Consider the following 19,777-nt stretch of genomic DNA (forward strand, 5'->3'; position numbering starts at 1 on the left):
AAGCGAATCGAAGAGCACAAGCAAGAAGGTAAAACACGTAATCTGAAATTGCAAATATGAATGACGTGAATATCAATAGAGGATTCAAGAGCTCGGTTCCAAAGGACTAATCGACATAGTAGAGGAGATCAAGAACGGGGGCCCTGGATCACTGTAAAAGGATTTGTCACCACAGTTACAATGAATGATTCAGTTTCTCGATGGAAAACTAAACTCTAAACAAAACCCAATTATGTAGCAGCGGTGGCGGCTGTGTTTATAGTCTAAGACTCGACCTAGGGTTGGGGACGGCCAAGGGTTGGGCGCCCACAACTTGGGCTTAAGGCCCGACACGATACATGGCCAAGTTGGCCCAAATAGGTGACGTAGAACCTTGCCGTGGTCACATAGAATGATCCACGGACCTTCTAGAGCTGGGACCAGATCCAAAACAACAGCGTCGTCGTCCCCTTTCCAACGCATCTAAGAATGGCCTGTTTCGATGTCGTATGAGAAAGTTATGACCAAAACAGTGACGACATGTCTGCTGAATCCGAGGGCGACGTGGCAGCTGAGTTAGGAACAAATTGCAACTTGGGGAAGACCATGGCGTCGGTGTGTCCAGCGTGGCGATGTCCTCATCAACCTCCTTGAGGAGGTAGGCGAGTAGTGGCGCTCGCCAGTCGGTTTGATCGAGTGCCAACACGGCGACGTCAGTGGGCGTCGTAGTCACGGAGGCACTAGGGTCGGAGCCCTCGAGCACCGGGTTGGCATTGGGGTGTGTCTAGATTGGACCTTCCAGGATGCGGGCAGACGGTTCATGAAGGTCATTGATGAAGACCCCATCCAGAGACAAAACCTACCTAGAAGCCAATTTTGCGAGAAAATCGGTGACATTGTTGTCCTTTCGGGGGACATGGTGTAGCTCGATCCCCTAGAATTTGTCCTCGAGCTTGCGCACCTCCTAATAGTATGCGGTCATGAGGGGGCTTTTGCAAGAGGACTCCTTCATGATCTGGTCGACGACAAGCTCCGAGTCACCATGAACATAGAGCCGCGTAGTGCCAAGCTCGATGACGATGTGTAGTCCATTGATGAGGGCCCCATATTCTGTGGCATTATTTGAGGCCAAAAAGTGGAGGTGGATCACGTAGCGGAGCCTATTCCCGTCTGGGGAGATCAGAACCACTTTAGCCCCCGAGCCGGGCACCATTACAGACCCATCAAAGTATATCGTCCAGTACTCGTGGGTGACGTCTGGGGTTGGGAGCTGGACCTCTATCTATTTGGTGACAAAGTCCGCAAGAGTCTGAGACTTAATAGTGGTACGGGGGATATACCTGATGTCGTCGCCCATTAGCTCGAGTGCCCACTTGGAGATTTGTCCTGCGGCATCGTGGTTGCAGATGATGTCTCCGAGCGGGTATGAAGTGACGACCGAGACTTCATGGTCGATGAAGTAGTGCAGGAGCTTTCAGGTCACCATCAGCATGGCGTATAGGAGTTTTTACACCTAGGGGTACCGGACCTTGGGGTCGGTGAGTACCTCCCCAACAAAGTATACGGGTTGTTGGACCTTGAGGTGGTGTCCCGACTCCTCCCTTTCAATGACTAGGGCAGCACTCACCATGTGGTTGCTCCCCGCGACGTAGAGGAGGAGGGGTTCTCCTAGTTTAGGAGCGATGAGGATTGGGGCTGATGTTAGTGACACTTAGAGGCTCTCCAAAGCCAGCTGTGCTTCCTCAGTCCAGACAAAAATGTCTGTCTTTTTGAGAAGCTTGTAGAGAGGCATCCCCGTTCACTGAGTTGGGAGATGAATCGGCTCAGGGCGAACAAGCAGCCGGTGAGCCTTTGTACTCCCTTGACATTGCGTATAGGGCCCATGTTGGAGATGGCCATGAATTTTTGGGGGTTGGCCTCGATGCCGTGTTCGGACACGATGTATCCAAGCAGCTTCCCCTTTGGAACACCGAAAATACATTTTTTGGGATTCAATTTGATGTTGAACCTTCGGAAGTTCGTGAATGTCACAGCCAAGTTTGCGATCAGGTCATAGGCTTGAGCCATTTTGACCACTAGTCATCAACATAGATGACGATTGTTGGTTTCGACCGCTCGACTTGGTCAGGCTAATCGAGCAAGTCGATTTGATCGGTGAAGCATTGCTGCATGCACTATTGATAGGTGGCACCAGTGTTCTTCAGACCGAAAGGCATGGTTACGTAATAGTATAAACCATACGAGGTGATGAACGAAGTCACGATCTAGTCGGACTCTTTCATTGTGATTTGGTGATAGCCTGAATAGGCATCTAGAAAGGAGAGAATTTCGCATCCTGAGGTGGAGTCGATTATCTGGTCTATGCATGGTAAAGGAAAATGGTCCTTCGGACATGCCTTGTTGAGGCAGTATAATCAACGCACATTCTTTATTTCCCAGTCTTCTTTTTAATAAGAACAGGATTAGCAAGCCAGTCGAAGTGGTATACCTCTTTGATGAATTCGACTGCCAGGAGTTTGGTGACCTCCTCGCCTATGGTCCTGCGTCTCTCATCGTCAAAGCGACGTAGGCGTTGCTTGGCGGGCTTCGAGCCTAGGACGAGGCATAGTGCGTGCTCGGCGACCTTCTGTGGTATGCCTGGCATGTCGGAAGGTTTCCATGCGAAGACATCATGATTGGTACGTAGAAAGTTGGCGAGCTCGCATTCCTATTTGGCCGGGAGCTGGGTCCCGATCCGCACTGTCTTGGTAGGGTCAGTAGGGTCGATCCCCACCGCCTTAGTTTCCTTGAGTGGGCGGAACACAGTCAAGGAGGTTGGCTTGTTGTAGTCCAGGACTGCTGGGGTCGACAACTACCCGAGCCGTGGGAGCTCGGAAGAGTTGATGACAGCAGTGGTGAGCTCATAATGCTCGCGGTCGCACGTGTAGGCGTGTGAAAAGGTGCTACCCACAATGATGATGCCGTTTGGTCCTAGCATCTTCAACTTCAGGTAGGTGTAGTTGGGGACCACCATGAGCTTGGCGTAGTATGGTCGCCCTAAGATGGCATGGTAAGACCCCAGGAAGTCCACCACCTCGAAGGTAAGCACCTTCGAGCAGAAGTTGGCTTAGTCACCAAACATGATGGGGCAGGTCGATCTGCTCGAGCGGGTACGCCTACGCCCTTAGGATCACACCGTGGAAGGGAGAGCTCATCGGGCGGAGCTCCATCCGGGGGATACGCATGGCATCAAGGGTGTCGACGTAGAGGATGTTGAGGCTGCTGCCTCCGTCCATTAGCACCTTAGTGAGGCGCTTCTTGCAGACGATGGGGTCGACGACAAACGAGTAGTGTCCTGGTCTGGCGACATGGGAAGGGTGGTCCCTCTGATCGAAAGTGGTCGGAGATTCCAACCAGTGAAGGAAGGAGGGGACGGCTGTTTCGGCGACGCATGCCTCTCTGTAGCGCACTTTGTGTTGGCGCTTAGAGTAGATGGCATCGGACCCCCCGAAGATCATAATGCATTCCTCGGGGTCGGGAAAGCCATCCCCATCCTTGCCCACTGTGCCCCCCTTCTTGGCAGCTGCCTTCTTGCCCTTTCCTTCTTTTGGCACGCCGACCTGTCGTAGGAAGCGCTTGAGGAGCTCGCAGTCCTTGTAGAGGTGCTTGACGGGGTAAGCATGATTGGTGCAGGGGCTATCCATGAGCTTGTCGAAGTGGTCAGGCAGGCCCTACTGGGGCTATTTGCCCGTGCGATCAGCAGTGGCGACCAACACGGAGTTGGCCGGTCGATGTCAATCCTTCTTATTCTTTTTGCCCATCTATGTGGAGGGGCCCTCATCTTGGTCCTCGCGCTTGGCCTTGCCCTTGTCCCAGCCTCCGTTGAAGATTGCTCAGACCGCCTCCTCGCCAAAGGATATACTTGATGTCGTGGCCCAATAGCTCGAGTGCCCACTTGGAGATTTGTCCCACGCATCGCGGTTGCGGATGATGTCTCCGAGCGGGTATGAAGTGACGACCGAGACTTCGTGGTCGGTGAAGTAGTGCAGGAGCTTCTAGGTCACGATCAGCACGGCGTATAGGAGTTTTTGCACTTGGGGATACCGGACCTTGGGGTCGGTGAGTACCTCCCCGACGAAGTATATGGGTTGTTGGACCTTGAGGTGGTGTCCTAGCTCCTCCCTTTCGATGACTAGGGCAGCGCTCACCATGTGGTTGCTCGCCGTGACGTAGAGGAGGAGGGGTTCTCCCAGTTCGGGAGCGACGAGGATTGGGGCCGACGTCAGTGAGGGTTAGAGGCTCTCCAAAGCCTGTTGTGCTTCCTTAGTCCAGATGAAAGCGTCCGTCTTTTTGAGAAGCTTGTAGAGAGGCATCCCCCGTTCGCCGAGCCGGGAAATGAATCGGCTCAGGCGGCCAAGCAGCCGGTGAGCCTTTGTACTCCCTTGACGTTGCGTATAGGGCCCATGTTGGAGATGGCCATGATTTTTGGGGTTGGCCTCGATGCCGCGTTCGGACACGATGTATCCAAGCAGCTTCCCCTTCGGAACACCGAAAACACATTTTTCGTGATTCAATTTGATGTTGAACCTTTGGAAGTTCGCGAATGTCGCGGCCAAGTTTGCGATCAGGTCGCAGGCTTAAGCCGTTTTGACCACTATGTCATCAACATAGATGACGATTGTTGGTTTCGGCCGCTCGACTTGGTCAGGCTGATCGAGACCGAATCTGTTTAGAGAGGCTTAGATCTATCCGTATTCGAGACCGGATATTTAACATCCGATTCCGTATCCGTATTCAAATACTCAAATCGCATATTTATTATGTCGATGTTCAATCGTATCCTATCCAACATGGTTGACATTATCCGTATTCGAATCTGAATCCGGACAGAAATATGTAAACAAATGTAACATCAGTGATATCCGTCCATATCCGATCCGTTTTCATCCCTGGTGTCGGGTATGTTTGGGTTGGAGAGACATTGGCTTTAATTCATCCGCTCCTACATGGATCCATACTTTTTCTATGAGGCTGTTGTTACTGTGTTGGCCTAAGTAGGAGAGATACTTACGGTAACTATGATAGCCCTGGGAGAGAGAAGACAAGGACCACAACAATTTTGAAGAAAAAAATGGAGATGAAAGAGAGTTACAGGGACAACAAAAATATGCTCGGGTTGGATTAATAGTAAGACCTAACTTTTCAAGTCAAACCAGTACTCAATATCTGGTGTACTCAATATTCCCCCCCCCCCCCCCCCCCCCCCCCCCCCCCCCCCCACAAAAAAAAATCTCATCAACCAAACACTCCTAAAAAACTTGCTCACCAAAGAATCAGTGCCCGGTTTTTTCAACTCTTGAGAACAAAAGGATGGTACGTATTTCAAAAGCATGTGCGTGTCAGGCCACTTCGATCCAGGCTGAGTGCGCTCCACAAGACCACAAAGCGCTGGCTGCCAAGCACTGAGCACAGGAACACTCGTACCTTTTTCTCCTGGTGGATCCGGTCCGTCCGTTCTAGCAGCCTTTTGGTGAGAAAATGGTCACGGTGGAGCAGATTTCTCGGCCATCTGTCCCCCAACAGACGAATCTGCTTGGGGTTCAGGGCCATGTTTAGTTGCTCCAAATTCCAGAATTTAGCACTATGCAAAAAAAAGATTCCCCGTTACATCAAACTTACGGTACATGCATAGAGTATTAAATGTTGATGAAATCAAAAACTAATTACACAGTTTTGTTGTACTCTGCGAGATGAACGTTTTGAACCTAATTAGTCAACGATTGGACAATTATTACCCAATAAAAATAAAATGCTACAGTGTAGCTACAGTGTCGCGGATTCAGCCGGCGCCGAATCGGCAGCCAACTAAACGCGGCCCGGGTTCAGGACTTTCAGGCTCAGCGGATGACGGCCACAGAGCTGGCAGTACTAGTAGGTGGCGAGCCCAGGCGTGCGCAGCCAATGAACCACGTGATGGTCTGACGACACGAGTCCCTCGGCACGCCACGCCAATGCAGGCGGGCCCGCCAAGGACAAGGAATCCGCCACCGACAGCTCTCCCAGATCTCGTTGTGTATTCAAGCGCCACTGCAAGAAAACCTTTTTTTTTTTCCTTTGCCGCTGCTGCTGGTTAGTCCCCGTCCCCGTCCCCGTCCCGCGTTAATTAACGTAACCCACCTTGTGACGACTGACAGAGGGAGTGTGACCCCTCACCGATTAAGGTGCGCGGGCTCACGTCCACGCTAGCTACTAACAGCCACAAGGCACTGCACGCATAGGTTTCGCGTCGCCTGGGGCGCAACTATTTTTTTTTTCTTTCACAGGACAAAGTACGTGACTTATTTCACACTACTACTAATACTATAGGGTGCGGTACACGCCAGTAGCACATGACACGACACCGGTGGTATCCATGACCATTGCGAACAGGTAGTGTAACCAGCACCTCACATTTCTCCTGATTTCTTTTGCAGGGGAACATAATGCTTCTCCTTATTAAAATCATAAAGTACGTGACTACACATTTTAAAAGAACCACTAGATATTGGCAAAAGTTGGTTCTCGTAGCCTAGTAGGCAACTTAGATAGATATGAATCTCGTTTTAGTTTAATACATGTATATCTAAGCAGATAATGCTAGTAGTCGTAGTATATATGCGTATGCCGGGGCTGAAATTAAGAAATGGTGGTTATTGGTTATTAAAAAGAAAAAAAAGAAAGAAAGGGATAACCATCATAGGTAGGGCCAAGGGCCAAGCGCACCTTTCCCATCTCCTCTCCACCACATGCTCTGTGGTGTGACTGGTGTCGTCTTCTCTTCCTGAGTCCTGACCCATAATGCAGCAGCTCTTGTTAAACTACTAGTACACATTAGAAAAAGGGCAAATAATCACCTTGTTCGCTTGTTGGTTTCAGCCAGGCTTATTCAATCAGTCAACAATATTTTATTCTCATAAAAAACCAGCACCAGCCAGCCCAAACCAGCACCAGCACCGAGCCACCGACCAACGAACATGGTGAATAAAGTAAAAAAAATAGTGTCAGAATCAGCAACGGGTGGTTAGTGTGCTACACCTAGTGTAGCCGTACTACCACTAAATGCGTCGTGATCGAGCCTTTGGGGAACGGTTACAGGTTACTGCTCTGCAAAGGAATGGAAAGCAAAGCAGATGGGAACAAGTTAACGCCGTCGCTTTCATGCATTATTGGCCCCCACTCTATCTGTCACGTACTACTCCTTTCATGAGGGCGCGTACAAACAATGAAACAATTGTGCCTCCCCATCGAGGCCTACAGTACTGTACAAAAGTTAATAGCAAAGACCTACCCACCCTTTTTCTTACAATATCCTGCAACTAACGCGGTGACGACCGCGGTTTCTCATGCATGCTGAATTGCTTTGCAGCTATAGCCAGGTTCCAAACAGTACAGGCAGCCGCAGCATGTGAGGCCTGAACAACGGGCACTCGGTGGGTTCGTCGGCGCATACGCTCGGGTACTCAGGTGGGTGTGGGTGGATGCACACGTATAGCAGCTTCAAATGATCAAATCTCGTACCGAATGAATCGGTACAAACTCCGGCCGAGCCTCAGCAATGGCCCCAAAGCGGGGCAACCCAACCATGGTGCCGACTGCCGAGCGGGAGCCTCCCCTTGTACGCGTCCCTCCTTTTGTACCCATGCAATCACGCAATTGCGCTGCACCTGCATAGACACAGCAGAGGGCGGATCGGGGGGCAGCCCCCACACCAGCGCGGACGCGCACAGGCGTAGCAGACCCCACGAGTGAAGTGGAGTGGCCACTGGCTTTACTACCAGCCTACCACCCAGACCCTGTGACACGGCGCGGCGCGGCGCACCCACCCACCCGTCGGTCGATAGCGCAGCGGCAACGACAGAGGAGAGACGAGAAAGGAGACCCGAACCGATCACCCTCAGCCAGCCCAAAGAGTCGGCGAGCGGGGGAAAGCAATGCCCCAACCACCTGATCCCTCCACCCCATCGCACGCCATAACAAAGCAGAGCACCACGCCACACACACACCTCCACACCGCCCCCCACGCAGTGCCGTGCCGCCCTGCCACCTCCCATAACTCGCTCGCCTCCGCACGCGCACCCGCCTCTGCCTGTCCCTCCCCCCAGCTCACTCGTGTCGTGCACCCCGTCCCCTCCCACCCCACGCGCCAAGAACTCGCATTGCCGCCGCCGAGCCAGACAGGGGAGGGGAGGAGCGGCCGCGGCGGCGCGGGAGGAGGAGGAGCAGGAGAGCAGCCGGCGGCAGGATGTTCGGGCGGGACCCCTGGGGCGGGCCGCTGGAGATCTCCAACGCCGACTCGGCGACGGATGACGACCGGAGCCGGGACCTGGACCGGGCGGCGCTGATGCGGCAGCTGGACGAGACGCAGCAGAGCTGGCTCCTGGCGGGGCCCGGCGATCAGGCGGGCAAGAAGAAGAAGAAGTACGTCGACCTGGGCTGCGTCGTCGTCGACCGCAAGATCTTCATGTGGACCGTCGGCACCATCCTCGGCCTCGGCGTCTTCATCGGCTTCATCATGATGATCGTCAAGCTCGTCCCGCACAAGCGGCCCCCGCCGCCGCCGCCCGACCAGTACACGCAGGCGCTGCACAAGGCGCTCATGTTCTTCAACGCGCAGCGATGTGAGTTTCATCTCTGTTCTGCTGCTGCTGCTGCACAGCTCCCGTCCTAGTTCCTCCCTTCCTCCTCTCGCTGAATTCTGCCGTCAGATCCGGTTTTGCGTAGACATGCACATCGTTCTGGCAGCTAGAGATGTTCGCCATGCCATTTTCTTGCCTCTCTTTGTTGCTTGAGTTGGGCTGCCGCGTATTTCATTCGACGTTTCTACATTTGGGTGCTCAAGATCTGACCTTTTTTCAAGCAGACGTATACTCCGTCATATATTTAACACGAACATAGTCCACGTGGGGGACAAAAGAAATCACCAGATTCACCACCAAATCCCACTCTGACCTGAAAAAATAAGGCCAGAGACTATGAATTCGTAAAACCAATTAAAATTGACGAAGAGAATGAGTGCACCGACAGAAATTCTGTTTCACCTGCTCTGCTCACTCACGATGTGTCTGTCTTCTGGAATGCCAGCCGGTCCGCTGCCGAAGCACAATGGCGTCAGCTGGAGGGGCAATTCCTGCATGAAGGATGGCCTCTCCGACAGCACCGTCCGCCGGAGCTTGGTCGGAGGCTACTACGATGCAGGGGACGCCATCAAGTTCAACTATCCTATGGCCTGGTCCATGACCATGCTCAGCTGGAGTGTGATCGAGTACAGGGCAAAGTATGAGGCCATCGGTGAGCTCGACCATATCAAGGAGCTGATCAAGTGGGGAACAGACTACATCCTCAAAACCTTCAATTCATCTGCCGACACGATAGACAGGATTGTCGCTCAGGTTGGTAACCATATAGACCATCTTGATGGCTGATTTGCTCTGTCCCAAGAAATTGGTCATCAGATCCACCCAATTCAGTACACTTCTGGTGTCCTTTTTACAACACATCTGCAGACAGCAGATCACTGATTCACATATGAACTTATTGCAGGTGGGTGTAGGTGACACCTCTAAAGGCAGCAGTCAGCCTAATGACCATTACTGCTGGATGAGACCAGAGGATATCGATTACAAAAGGCCAGTCACTGAGTGTCACTCTTGCTCAGATCTAGCATCTGAAATGGCTGCTGCCCTGGCTGCAGCTTCCATAGTGTTCAAGGACAGCAAAACCTACTCTGACAAGCTCGTCAAAGGTGCAAAAGCACTGTACAAATTTGGCAGGCTGCAGCGTGGGCGATACAGCCCCAATGGATCTGACCAGGCAATCTTCTACAATTCCACCAGCTACTGGGATGAGTTTGTGTGGGGTGGTGCGTGGCTGTACTTTGCCACAGGGAACAATTCATACCTCACAGTCGCCACAGCCCCAGGAATGGCAAAGCATGCTGGAGCCTACTGGTTTGGAAGTCCAAACTATGGAGTATTTACCTGGGATGACAAACTTCCAGGAGCTCAGGTTAGCATACTTCGTACTCCGGCATTGAATCTGATAAAAGTATTCAGCGTGATCTTAATAATGGAAAGGAAAAACATGATCCTCTATACATGCCAGAAACATTTTGTATAAGCTGAACATAGAAAGAAAAAACTTCATTCTTTCTCAAGCTACTACTACACTGTCAAAGAAAATCAGAAAAGTCTTATCAATGTGATAATGCAGCTTTCTAATGAATATTGATCATCACTAACATAGTTTCTACTTTATCCCAGGTTCTTCTCAGCAGGTTGCGACTCTTCCTAAGTCCAGGGTACCCTTACGAAGAAATACTGAGGACATTCCACAACCAAACTGACAACGTTATGTGCTCATATTTACCTCTATTCAATTCATTCAACTTCACTAAAGGTTGGTGATGTCCCTCTTTGTTTCTCTTCCTTGCTACACAGAACAAAGTTAAGCAATGGAACATTTTGCAGGAGGATTAATACAACTCAACCATGGAAGGCCTCAACCACTTCAGTATGCTGTCAACGCAGCTTTCCTTGCTTCTTTATACAGTGACTATCTTGAAGCTGCAGACACGCCTGGGTGGTACTGTGGACCTAATTTCTACACCACAGAAGTCCTCCGCAAGTTTGCCAGGTCACAGGTAAAGTATTGTTCTTAATGCTCTTTAAGTGCCCAACATACATTAGCAGGGAAAGTGAATTGATAGTTAAATCTGTTCAATTTGCAGCTTGATTACATCCTTGGAAAGAACCCATTAAAGATGAGCTACGTTGTGGGTTTTGGAAACAAGTACCCGAAGCGCCCTCATCACAGAGGTGCATCAATACCTCACAATGGCGTCAAGTATGGATGCAAAGGAGGTTACAAATGGAGGGATACAAAAAAGGCAAACCCTAATATCCTTGTTGGAGCAATGGTGGCTGGACCTGACAGGCATGATGGCTACAAAGATGTCCGCACAAACTACAATTACACAGAGCCTACTCTTGCAGCAAATGCTGGTTTGGTTGCAGCGCTGATTTCTATATCTGATATCAAAACTGGACGGTTCGGCATTGATAAGAACACCATCTTCTCTGCAATTCCTCCAATGTTCCCAACACCCCCACCACCGCCATCAGCATGGAAACCATAAAGAGACAGATCTCTGAATATTTTCGAAAGCACCAAACAGGGAAATGGAGCAAACATATGATCATTTGGTATAGCAAAGGCCAGAAAAAGGAAAGCGGACAGCATAAGCTTATAGAGCTTCTATTTCTGTACCAGTATGACAGATCAGTATAAAATCCTCTGTCAAACATAGATCGGAACTTGTGTGCATCCCGTGAAGCTAATTTTTGGGGTCTTGTTGCTATTGGCATTCCAGCTCATGTGTGAAGTTCTTTTTGTAGAAATGGCACATTTACAAATTATTTTATAGGAGTGACTTTTCATCATAGTAAAGATTTTGTGTGACCTATACGCTTGCTTCATTTTGATCCTGTTACTTTGTATTTAAAAATCCCTATTTCAGGGGAAACATGTTCACTAAGTTCTCAAACATTACAAGGGAATGGCAAAAGCACAAATTAGAAAATGATCTATGGCGACTACTTTGTGCATGCCCTGAAGCAAAGCAAAAGTATCTCTAAGAACTTGTGCAGAAATTATGATGACCTAAGTGACTTCCCATGAAGGCATTTCCAACAATTCTTTTATTTCCTTGAGGGATTGGAAGGCATTTACAATCGTTAACGAACTATTATCGCAAGAGAACACAAGAACTTCATCGAACACAGACCAACAACATGATAAATCAAACATGTGTGAATCTTAGAGACAAAACATATTGTCATGATCCATGCAATAAGGTCTTGTAAACAATGCAATCAAGGTAGAAAACAGAGAAATAAAAATAGTCATGTGGATGGCTCAGGTTAGATAACAGGAAACAACAGAGTTTTAAGTTGTGGTGCTGATAAACTGCAATGCATAGTGCTGAAAGGAAAGGCAATTTTTACACAAGTTATTCTCCAAACTACATGATCCCAGGAAGTTAAATGACATAAAAAGTTCATAATGCACGTAAAATAACGATTATTCCCTACTATGTATGCAAGTGAGTTTGTCCATGAACCCACACATCGACCATTTAAGCAGGTTCCACGCGGGAGCCTGCTTAAAGTGCCCCATTTGCAGGTTGAAACCCGCTTAAAATGACCCATTTGTGGATTCACGAATAAACCTGCTTGCATCGTTATTCCCTAGTCAATGGTCAGCAAGATGAACACTCTTAGAAATATTTTACCTTATGTGCAAACAAACTTTATTATAGCCTCGAATTATCTTGTGAATAATGGCCTGTCCCAAAACTTCTCCCTGGTCTCATTGCCTGCTCGCTGGCAAGTCCTTACATCAAATCCTCCCTTCTTACAGGAGCACTCAGTTGGCACTAGTTTACACATATATTAATTTGTAGCCATGAACCACTACCATCCTAGGTATCTCAACCAAGAACACTTCTCTTGCAAGACCATCATCTCTCATGCAAACAAATTCGGCTTTATCCATAAGCTCGTTTGTTTCAGATCATCTTGTGACTGGTCGCATTATGGGTTTAATTTGCATCACCTGTCGAAATCTTGCTGTAATGCCATCCTCAATTGATTGACATAGCTCTGCTGGCAAGGCATCCTCACCAGCATCGTCAATTGCAGCCTTCACCAGCTTGTATGTATGCTCCCTAGGCACATGTCCGCTTTCAGCCATATCAATCAAGAATTGCCTCGCCTCGGTAACATGCCGGCTCTCACACAAGGAGTGGATGATGGGCGTGTATGTGCTCATTGAAGCCATTCCATGCCCTCTCGCTACCATTTCCCTCATCCATTCAACAGCCTTGTCCACCTGGTTCACCACACTGTAGTATCTGATGAACGAATTGTAAGTCACCCGGTTGGGCGCGCACCCCTTCCGAAGCATTTCATCGAACACCTCGTGGGCGCGCTCCACGCGATACGTTTTACACATGCCATTGATCAAGCAGTTGTAGGTCACGACGTCCGGCTCGATCCCCTTCTCCCCCATCCTCCTGAACAGCCTCCCCGCCTCGTAGATCCTCCGCCGTGCCGCCTTCCGGCACCCCGTGCCCACCCCGATCCGGCAGTACCAGGAAATGAGCACCGTGTACGTGTAGGTGTCCGGCTTGCAGCGCGCACCGGGTCGCTCCATCTGGTCGAGCAGAAACCGGGCATCCCTAAACCGCCCGTTCTGGCACAGCGCGGCGATCAAGGTGTTGTAGCACTGCGCGTCAGGGGCGCAGCGGAGCTGGCGCATGCGGTGGAACGCGGCGAGCGCGTGGCGCGGGAGCCCTTCCTCCCCGAGCGCGCGGATGACGTCGGTGATGGCGGCGGTGGAGACGAGCGGGGCGTGCGCGCGGAGGAGGCGGAAGAGCGGCGAGAGCGCGTGGGCGCGGGTGAGCGCGAGCGCCGCGGCGCGGAGCGGGGGCTCGGAGATCTGGACGGGGTGGGCGTGGGCGTGGGCGTGGTCGTGCGACCAGGAGAGGAAGGCAAGGGTGAGGGCGGCGGAGAGGCGGCGGCTGGAAGGGGACGAGGCGGAGGGGAACGGCCGTTGCGGGCAGAGGCGGCGCGGGGAGCGCGGGAGGACGAGGCGCGGGATGGCATCGAGCGCGGCGGCGATGGAGTGCGGGGAGAAGCCCGGGAAGGTCGGGGAGACGCGGAGCGTGGTGTCGAAGCGGCGGCGCTGGAGGAGGGCGACCAGGAGCTGCGGCACGAGGCGGGATGGGGAAGGAGACGGCGGCAACGGGGCAGAGGAGGGGGTGGACATGAGTAACTACTGGCTGGTTGGGCTGGGCCTGAATTCGCTGGGTTTTGAGCGGGACGGTTACTGCCGAATGCGTACTGCCCTGATCGCCTGTTCGTCATTCTTGTTCCTAAGAAAAAAACATAAAAAAGGGAAAAACAATAATCCAATAGCTCCTTTACAAATAGTGGTATTAAAGTAGTCCATATCTGACAAATAGTGAAGGAATTTCACATGGGGAAGACTGAAACAATGACAACGTACCCTTGAAGAAGCTCCGAACACATTAGCTGAGTTGATAAATTGGCAATATATTCTAGGGAGTTGACATCAGAAAAATAATGTTAGCACATAAATACAGGACCTGATTCAATCATTGGTTCACCTGTATTAAGACACAATCAGCTTTTGCAATAACCTGTGTTGTACAGTAACACTACAGGAAAAAGCTAGAACTATAGGTACATGTACAAGTAACTTGGCATAGTTACTCCCTTGTACCGTTGGCTATTCAATCATGAGCGACCAGCCGACCACACTTGTGCTTTATGCACCACCAAGAACTTGGTTTAGTTACAAACATCATCAGAGGATGGACTATGCTCGCGATGCTATTCTTAGAAGAACAGTGAAAATCAAGGCTATATATATGTTGCCTAAAGTATAAGTGGTCTTATGAATCTACTCCATTTCTTGAGTAAATCACATATAACTAACCCTAAAAAACTTCAACTCTACAAAATATTGTTCGAAATATAAAAGTAGTTTACTTTAAAGAAAACTATAATAAAACAGAAGTTGGGCTTGAAGAATCTCAGCTGTGGAATTTTGAAATTAATAACCTTAGTTAACACAACCAATGAGTCATCCATGACTCTTTTTTTTTAAAAAAAAAGGAAACACATGTCACCAAATATATAGATTGATTCAAATAATATTTGTGGGTTACATTAGCCTTTCCAGCTAATTACTATGTACTATATTGTACACTGTGAAAAGATTGATCTATTGGCCATTTGATAGTTGATATATAGGCCAATGGTCAACCAAAAACAGTTGCCAATGTATAGTTCGCCCAATACCCAAGTGTCCTTACTAGTTACTACACGGTTAGGAGTTGTCTAACCGTTGGGAATCACAACAATTTGCCACGCGTTTCACTAGGACCGTTGGTGATTAACTTTTCCTTGACTGCAATCTCCTTGACTGCCCGTTGGGCGTTGGCCATCATACTTTCTTGTTGGTGTAGTACGATTCCTTAGTTCCTTTCCGAGCCTTGAATTCGTTGTCGACTTGTGATGCCACTCCAGACGATGTCGTGGCTGGGTGACAAACGGCATAAAAGCATGGTATGGGCATAAATACAGGAACATCTGTGTCGCTTCCATTAAAAAAAGTCACGTTCCACGCCACTGTCCATGCGTATTAAGTTGGTCAAACATCTAGAAATGTAGCCATGTGCAATGTACGAAAGGCAAGAATGACAGGAGGCGGAACTGAAACCATTCCCCTAGAAATGTACGAACTGTTTAGAAGCTTAGATTTCTTTTCTAAAAAAACACATCTGCAGGGAAGGTACGTTACTAAAATTTCAAGATTAAACTTTATTTAGTTCCCGAAGAACATAATGGTAACCAGTAATTTAGCATAGGTATCTAAAAAACCCAAAACACTTACAATTTGAAATTTAGAGAGTATTAAATAAAAGAAAAGTTGAGTTTTGCATACATAGTTATGTATATATAGACCTATGTTCATATTCTTCATACACTATATCTCTAATTTCTCCCATTGTTATCATTATTTACTTATTTGTCGACGAACGGCGCCTCAGACAGAGAAAAGGTTCTTATTCCCATATTGAGCCTACATTTTTTTATAAAATGTGGAGAACGTATTTCATTAAGAGAAATTTACATAACAACTAAATAAAACAACAAAAATGGTAAGCAACAACTACTACAAGCCATCAACAACGAGCAAAGCGCGTTGGGAAGCGAGCAAACCACCAAACAAGCAAAGTCAAACATAAGCCACAACCAAGAACTCTCTCACAACAAGAGACATGCATACATAAGCAATAAATATATTTGTTATATTTCAAAAATCATGAAAAATATTCTAACTTAGATATGAATGATAGTAAAAAATATTTAAAATTATATTAATATCCATGTCATATACTTTATATAAATTGTTATTTTATATAAATTATACATTCAAACATCTTGAGAAGTGAGGAAGTTAGTGCAAACCAAAGATGACTATATTTTCATGATCTATGAGATTCCTTCGGAGTAAATAGTAATTTGAGAGACATGGTGCATTTTAAATGACCATTTATGCATTCATAGTATTTAAGAGTGCAATCTATGACCTAATAGCTTTGTTTTTTTTCAATAAAATACAAAAGGATAGTTAATGGAAGATACAATAAGTATAAGAGTTTCAACTTTACTTAAGGATAGAAAGTTTATAGTAACTAATAAGATCAAATTTTGAAAATCAAAATCTAGATTCATGATATAAAAATTTAAGCTAACCTAAAATTCATGTTAAAAATACACGGCAGTGCCACCCAAAGTAAAAAAACTGTGATGTAGATAAAAATATATATAGATCAGTGTCGGGGACCAGTACTAGGGTACCCGAAGAGGATGAGCTAATAACCATCGACATTGATTCATCCGAGAGTCAAGAGCGCGACTACAACTCCAACCGACCCCAGGTGCGCAAGCTCCGCCTCACCCAACCTCTGGGGGCGGGCTCCGCCTCGCCCAACACTGAGGCCGCGGGCTCCGCCTCGCCCGACCTTTGAGGGCTGGCTCCGCCTCGCCCGGCCTCTAAGGGCGGGATACGCCTCGTTCGACCTCTGGGGACGAGCTTCGCCTCGCCCGACATCGATGCCGTGGGCTCCGCCTCGCCCGACCTCTGAGAGCTGGCTCTGCCTCGCTCGGCCTCTGAGGGCGGGCTACGCCTCGTTCGACCTCTGGGGACGGGATCTGCCTCGCCCGACACCGAGATCGTGGGCTTCGCCTCGCCCGGTCTCTAAGGGCGGGCTCCGCCTCGCCCGACCTCTAGGGGAGGGCTCTGTCTTGCCCGACCCTTGGGTTTGCGCTCCGCCTCGCCTGTCCTCTGAGGATGGGCTCCGCCTCGCGCCGACACCGAGGATGTGGGCTCTGCCTCGTCTGACCTCTAAGGGCTGGCTCCATCTCACCCAGTCTCTGATGGCGGGCTCCGCCTTGCTCGACCTCTGATGACGGGCTCTGCCTTGCCTGGCCTCTAAGGACGGGCTCCGCCTCGCCCGACACTGAGGCTGTGGGCTCTGCCTCGTCTGACCTCTGATGGCGGGCTCCTCCTCGCCCGACCTCTAATGGCGGGCTCCGCCTTGGCTGATCTCTAAGGGCTGGCTCTGCCTTGGTCGGCCTCTGAGGGCGGGCTCCACCTCACCCGACCTCTGGGGCAGGCTCTGTCTCGCCCGACCCTTGGGTTTGCGCTCCGCCTCGCCCGGCCTCTTGGCAGGGCCTCCGCCTCGACCGACCCTGAGGCCAGGGGATCTATCTCGCTCGATGGAGACCCATACCATCGCCAACCACTCTAGGTCTAAGCGAATGGGCTAGGGTCAAAGCTCTGACACCAGGGAGGTGACCGACACGCCCCGATATAACCTGTGGCCGTGACAGGTGAAAGCTCTAGTTTGATTTTGGTTAATTGATGAAACCCTAAGTGCTAACCTAGTTTATCAAGATGATCATGAGATAGGTAGCACTACTCTAAGTGATTAAGCAATGACGAAGATCATGACATTGGTGATGATCAAATGCTTGAACTTGGAAAAGAAGAAGGAGAAAAACAAAAGGCTCAAGACAAAGGTATAAAATGTAGGAGCCATTTTATTTTAGTGATCAAGACACTTAGTGAGTGTGATCACATTTAGGATAGATAGCCGTACTATTAAGAGGAGTGAAACTCATATCAAAATATGGTTTTCAATGTGCCACTAGATGCTCTAATTCATTGCATATGCATTTAGGATCTAGTGGAGTGCTAACACCCTTGAAAATATTTGTGAAAATATGCTAACACATGTGCACAAGGTGATACACTTGGTGGTTGGCACACATGAGCAAGGGTGAAGAAGTTTGAAGTAAAATGGAGTTGGTCGCAAAGATGCTGGCGTCGGTCAACTGACCGGACGCTGGATCACCCAGCGACTAGACGCTGAAGGGTTGCGTCCGGTCGTGTTGTCGGATGGCACAGTGACTAGGGTTAAGCACCGGACGTTGGTCTATGTCCGGTCAAGCATGACCGGACGTGTCTGGTCGGCAAAAGATAGTTTTAGGAGCTTACTGGAAATGACCGGACACTGGGGTTTGAGCGTCCGGTCACTTTTGCCGGAGCGTCCGGTCAGTTAATAGCCGTTGAGATCTGGCAGCTCAGGTTTAACTCAGAATGACACGTGGCTTACATTGGGTGACTGGACGCTGGTTCCAGCGTCCAGTCAACTGGACCGGAGCGTCTGGTCACCCCGATCAGTACCCAATGAAGGGGTACAACAACTCTATCTCGTGGGGGCTTCTATTTAAGCCCCATGGCCAGTTCTAGCTCACTCATTTGCACATTTTTCATTGACATAGCAACCTTGTGAGCTTAGCCAAAGCCCTCCCACTCATCTCCATCATTGATCCATTATCTTTGTGAGATTGGGAGAGAATCCAAGTGCATTGCTTGAGTGATTGCATCTAGAGGCACTTGGTATTCGTGTTGCGCTATGGATTTCGCTTGTTACTCTTGGTGGTTGCCACCACCTAGACGGCTCGATGCAGCGGTAGAAGATCGGCACGAGTTGATGATTGTTCATGGCCGTCTTCGGTGATTGTGAGGGGAGTTATACCTTTCTCGGCGGAGTGCCAAAAGGTAACTCTAGTAAATTGCTTGTGTCATTGAGTTACCTCACTTGTGGGTAGGTTCTTGTGGTGTCCAATCATGTGGACGAGGTTTGTGAAACACCTCTTAGCCGCCAAACCACCAAGTGTTGGTCAACACAACGGGGACGTAGCGTGTTGGCAAGCACGTGAACCTCAAGAGAAAATCGGTTGTCTCTTGCCCTTTGGTATTCTCCCGGTGATTGATTTCATCTTAATCTTATGATTGGTTCATCCTTCTACACGGCGGTATAATCACCCTACTCACTCATTTATATTCTTGCAAACTAGTTGTGGCAAGCTCTTTAGTGTAATTAGATTTGAGAGCTTGCTTTGTTATTTTAAGTTCATCTAGTAGAACTCTTTAGAGTAGCAAGATTGAGAGCTCTTAGTGAGTAGTAACTTTGCAAGTTGTGTGCCTAGTAATCATTGCTACTAGAATTGTTGGATAGGTGACTTGCAACCCTTGTAGAGCTAGAGCAAGTTTGCATTTCGCTATTTGTCATACTAATCAAATTGCTCTAGTTGATTTGTAGATTTTTAAATAGGCTATTCACCCCCCTCTAGCCATATTAGGACCTTTCAACAGGCCATACCTGAGGATTCACATCAGGAACAACATCGGGCGTACCGGTGTTGTTCTGCCTAACCCTTGTATGACCACTGACAGGCGTGTTAGTTCACCACGACGTTCGCTAGGACGGAGTGGAGTGCCACGATCGAGAGACGACGCCTGCGCATGGTGCCAGTGACGGATAGGGCCGCGACGTGGAGTTGTCCCTGTTGACGTCTACAGGGTTGGCAGGACTCGCGTGAAGAAAAAGGAGGACCCGACGATCTTGGAGGACTTCTTCTCCTTCTCATTATCCTCTTTTCCCTTCACTATAACCCGTGCTTTCCCTTGGCCTATAAAAGAGAAAGCAGGGCGTCCCATGAAGGAGACTCTCGAACCCATCGAACCCCGAACCAATCAGAACACACATGCACACAGCCGAGAAGCGACCGAGCTCTCGGCACCCATTCGCTTCTCTCTCCGAAGATTTGGGACATGT

At 49.2% G+C, this 19,777-nt stretch overlaps 2 protein-coding genes across 2 annotated transcripts; one reads left to right on the forward strand and one right to left on the reverse strand.

Annotated features, from left to right (window-relative positions):
- Window positions 1–7,959: 7,959 nt before the first annotated feature.
- Window positions 7,960–11,458, forward strand: LOC136518986 (endoglucanase 10-like). The gene is made up of 6 exons (XM_066512659.1): window positions 7,960–8,615; window positions 9,079–9,386; window positions 9,538–10,002; window positions 10,257–10,392; window positions 10,464–10,636; window positions 10,724–11,458. Exons 1-6 carry the CDS (start codon window positions 8,240–8,242, stop codon window positions 11,129–11,131), a joined length of 1,866 nt encoding a protein of 621 aa, XP_066368756.1. The 5' UTR covers window positions 7,960–8,239; the 3' UTR covers window positions 11,132–11,458.
- A 737-nt stretch (window positions 11,459–12,195) lies between these two features.
- LOC136536170 (pentatricopeptide repeat-containing protein At1g77405-like) lies at window positions 12,196–13,824 on the reverse strand. The gene has a single exon (XM_066528551.1). It carries the CDS (start codon window positions 13,822–13,824, stop codon window positions 12,568–12,570), a length of 1,257 nt encoding a protein of 418 aa, XP_066384648.1. The 3' UTR covers window positions 12,196–12,567.
- Between the last annotated feature and the right edge of the window lie 5,953 nt (window positions 13,825–19,777).

The sequence above is a fragment of the Miscanthus floridulus genome, chromosome 2 (assembly GCF_019320115.1).
Source record: "Miscanthus floridulus cultivar M001 chromosome 2, ASM1932011v1, whole genome shotgun sequence".
NCBI classification, from domain to species: Eukaryota; Viridiplantae; Streptophyta; class Magnoliopsida; order Poales; family Poaceae; genus Miscanthus; species Miscanthus floridulus.

Bases quoted from the DNA above. Each gene is read 5' to 3' on its own strand.
- LOC136518986 (XM_066512659.1), top strand. From the start codon at position 8,240: ATGTTCGGGCGGGACCCCTGGGGCGGGCCGCTGGAGATCTCCAACGCC. The intron at 9,387-9,537 runs GTTGGTAACCAT...AACTTATTGCAG, and splicing joins TAGACAGGATTGTCGCTCAG to GTGGGTGTAGGTGACACCTC. The intron at 10,003-10,256 runs GTTAGCATACTT...ACTTTATCCCAG, and splicing joins ACAAACTTCCAGGAGCTCAG to GTTCTTCTCAGCAGGTTGCG.
- LOC136536170 (XM_066528551.1), bottom strand. From the start codon at position 13,824: ATGTCCACCCCCTCCTCTGCCCCGTTGCCGCCGTCTCCTTCCCCATCC.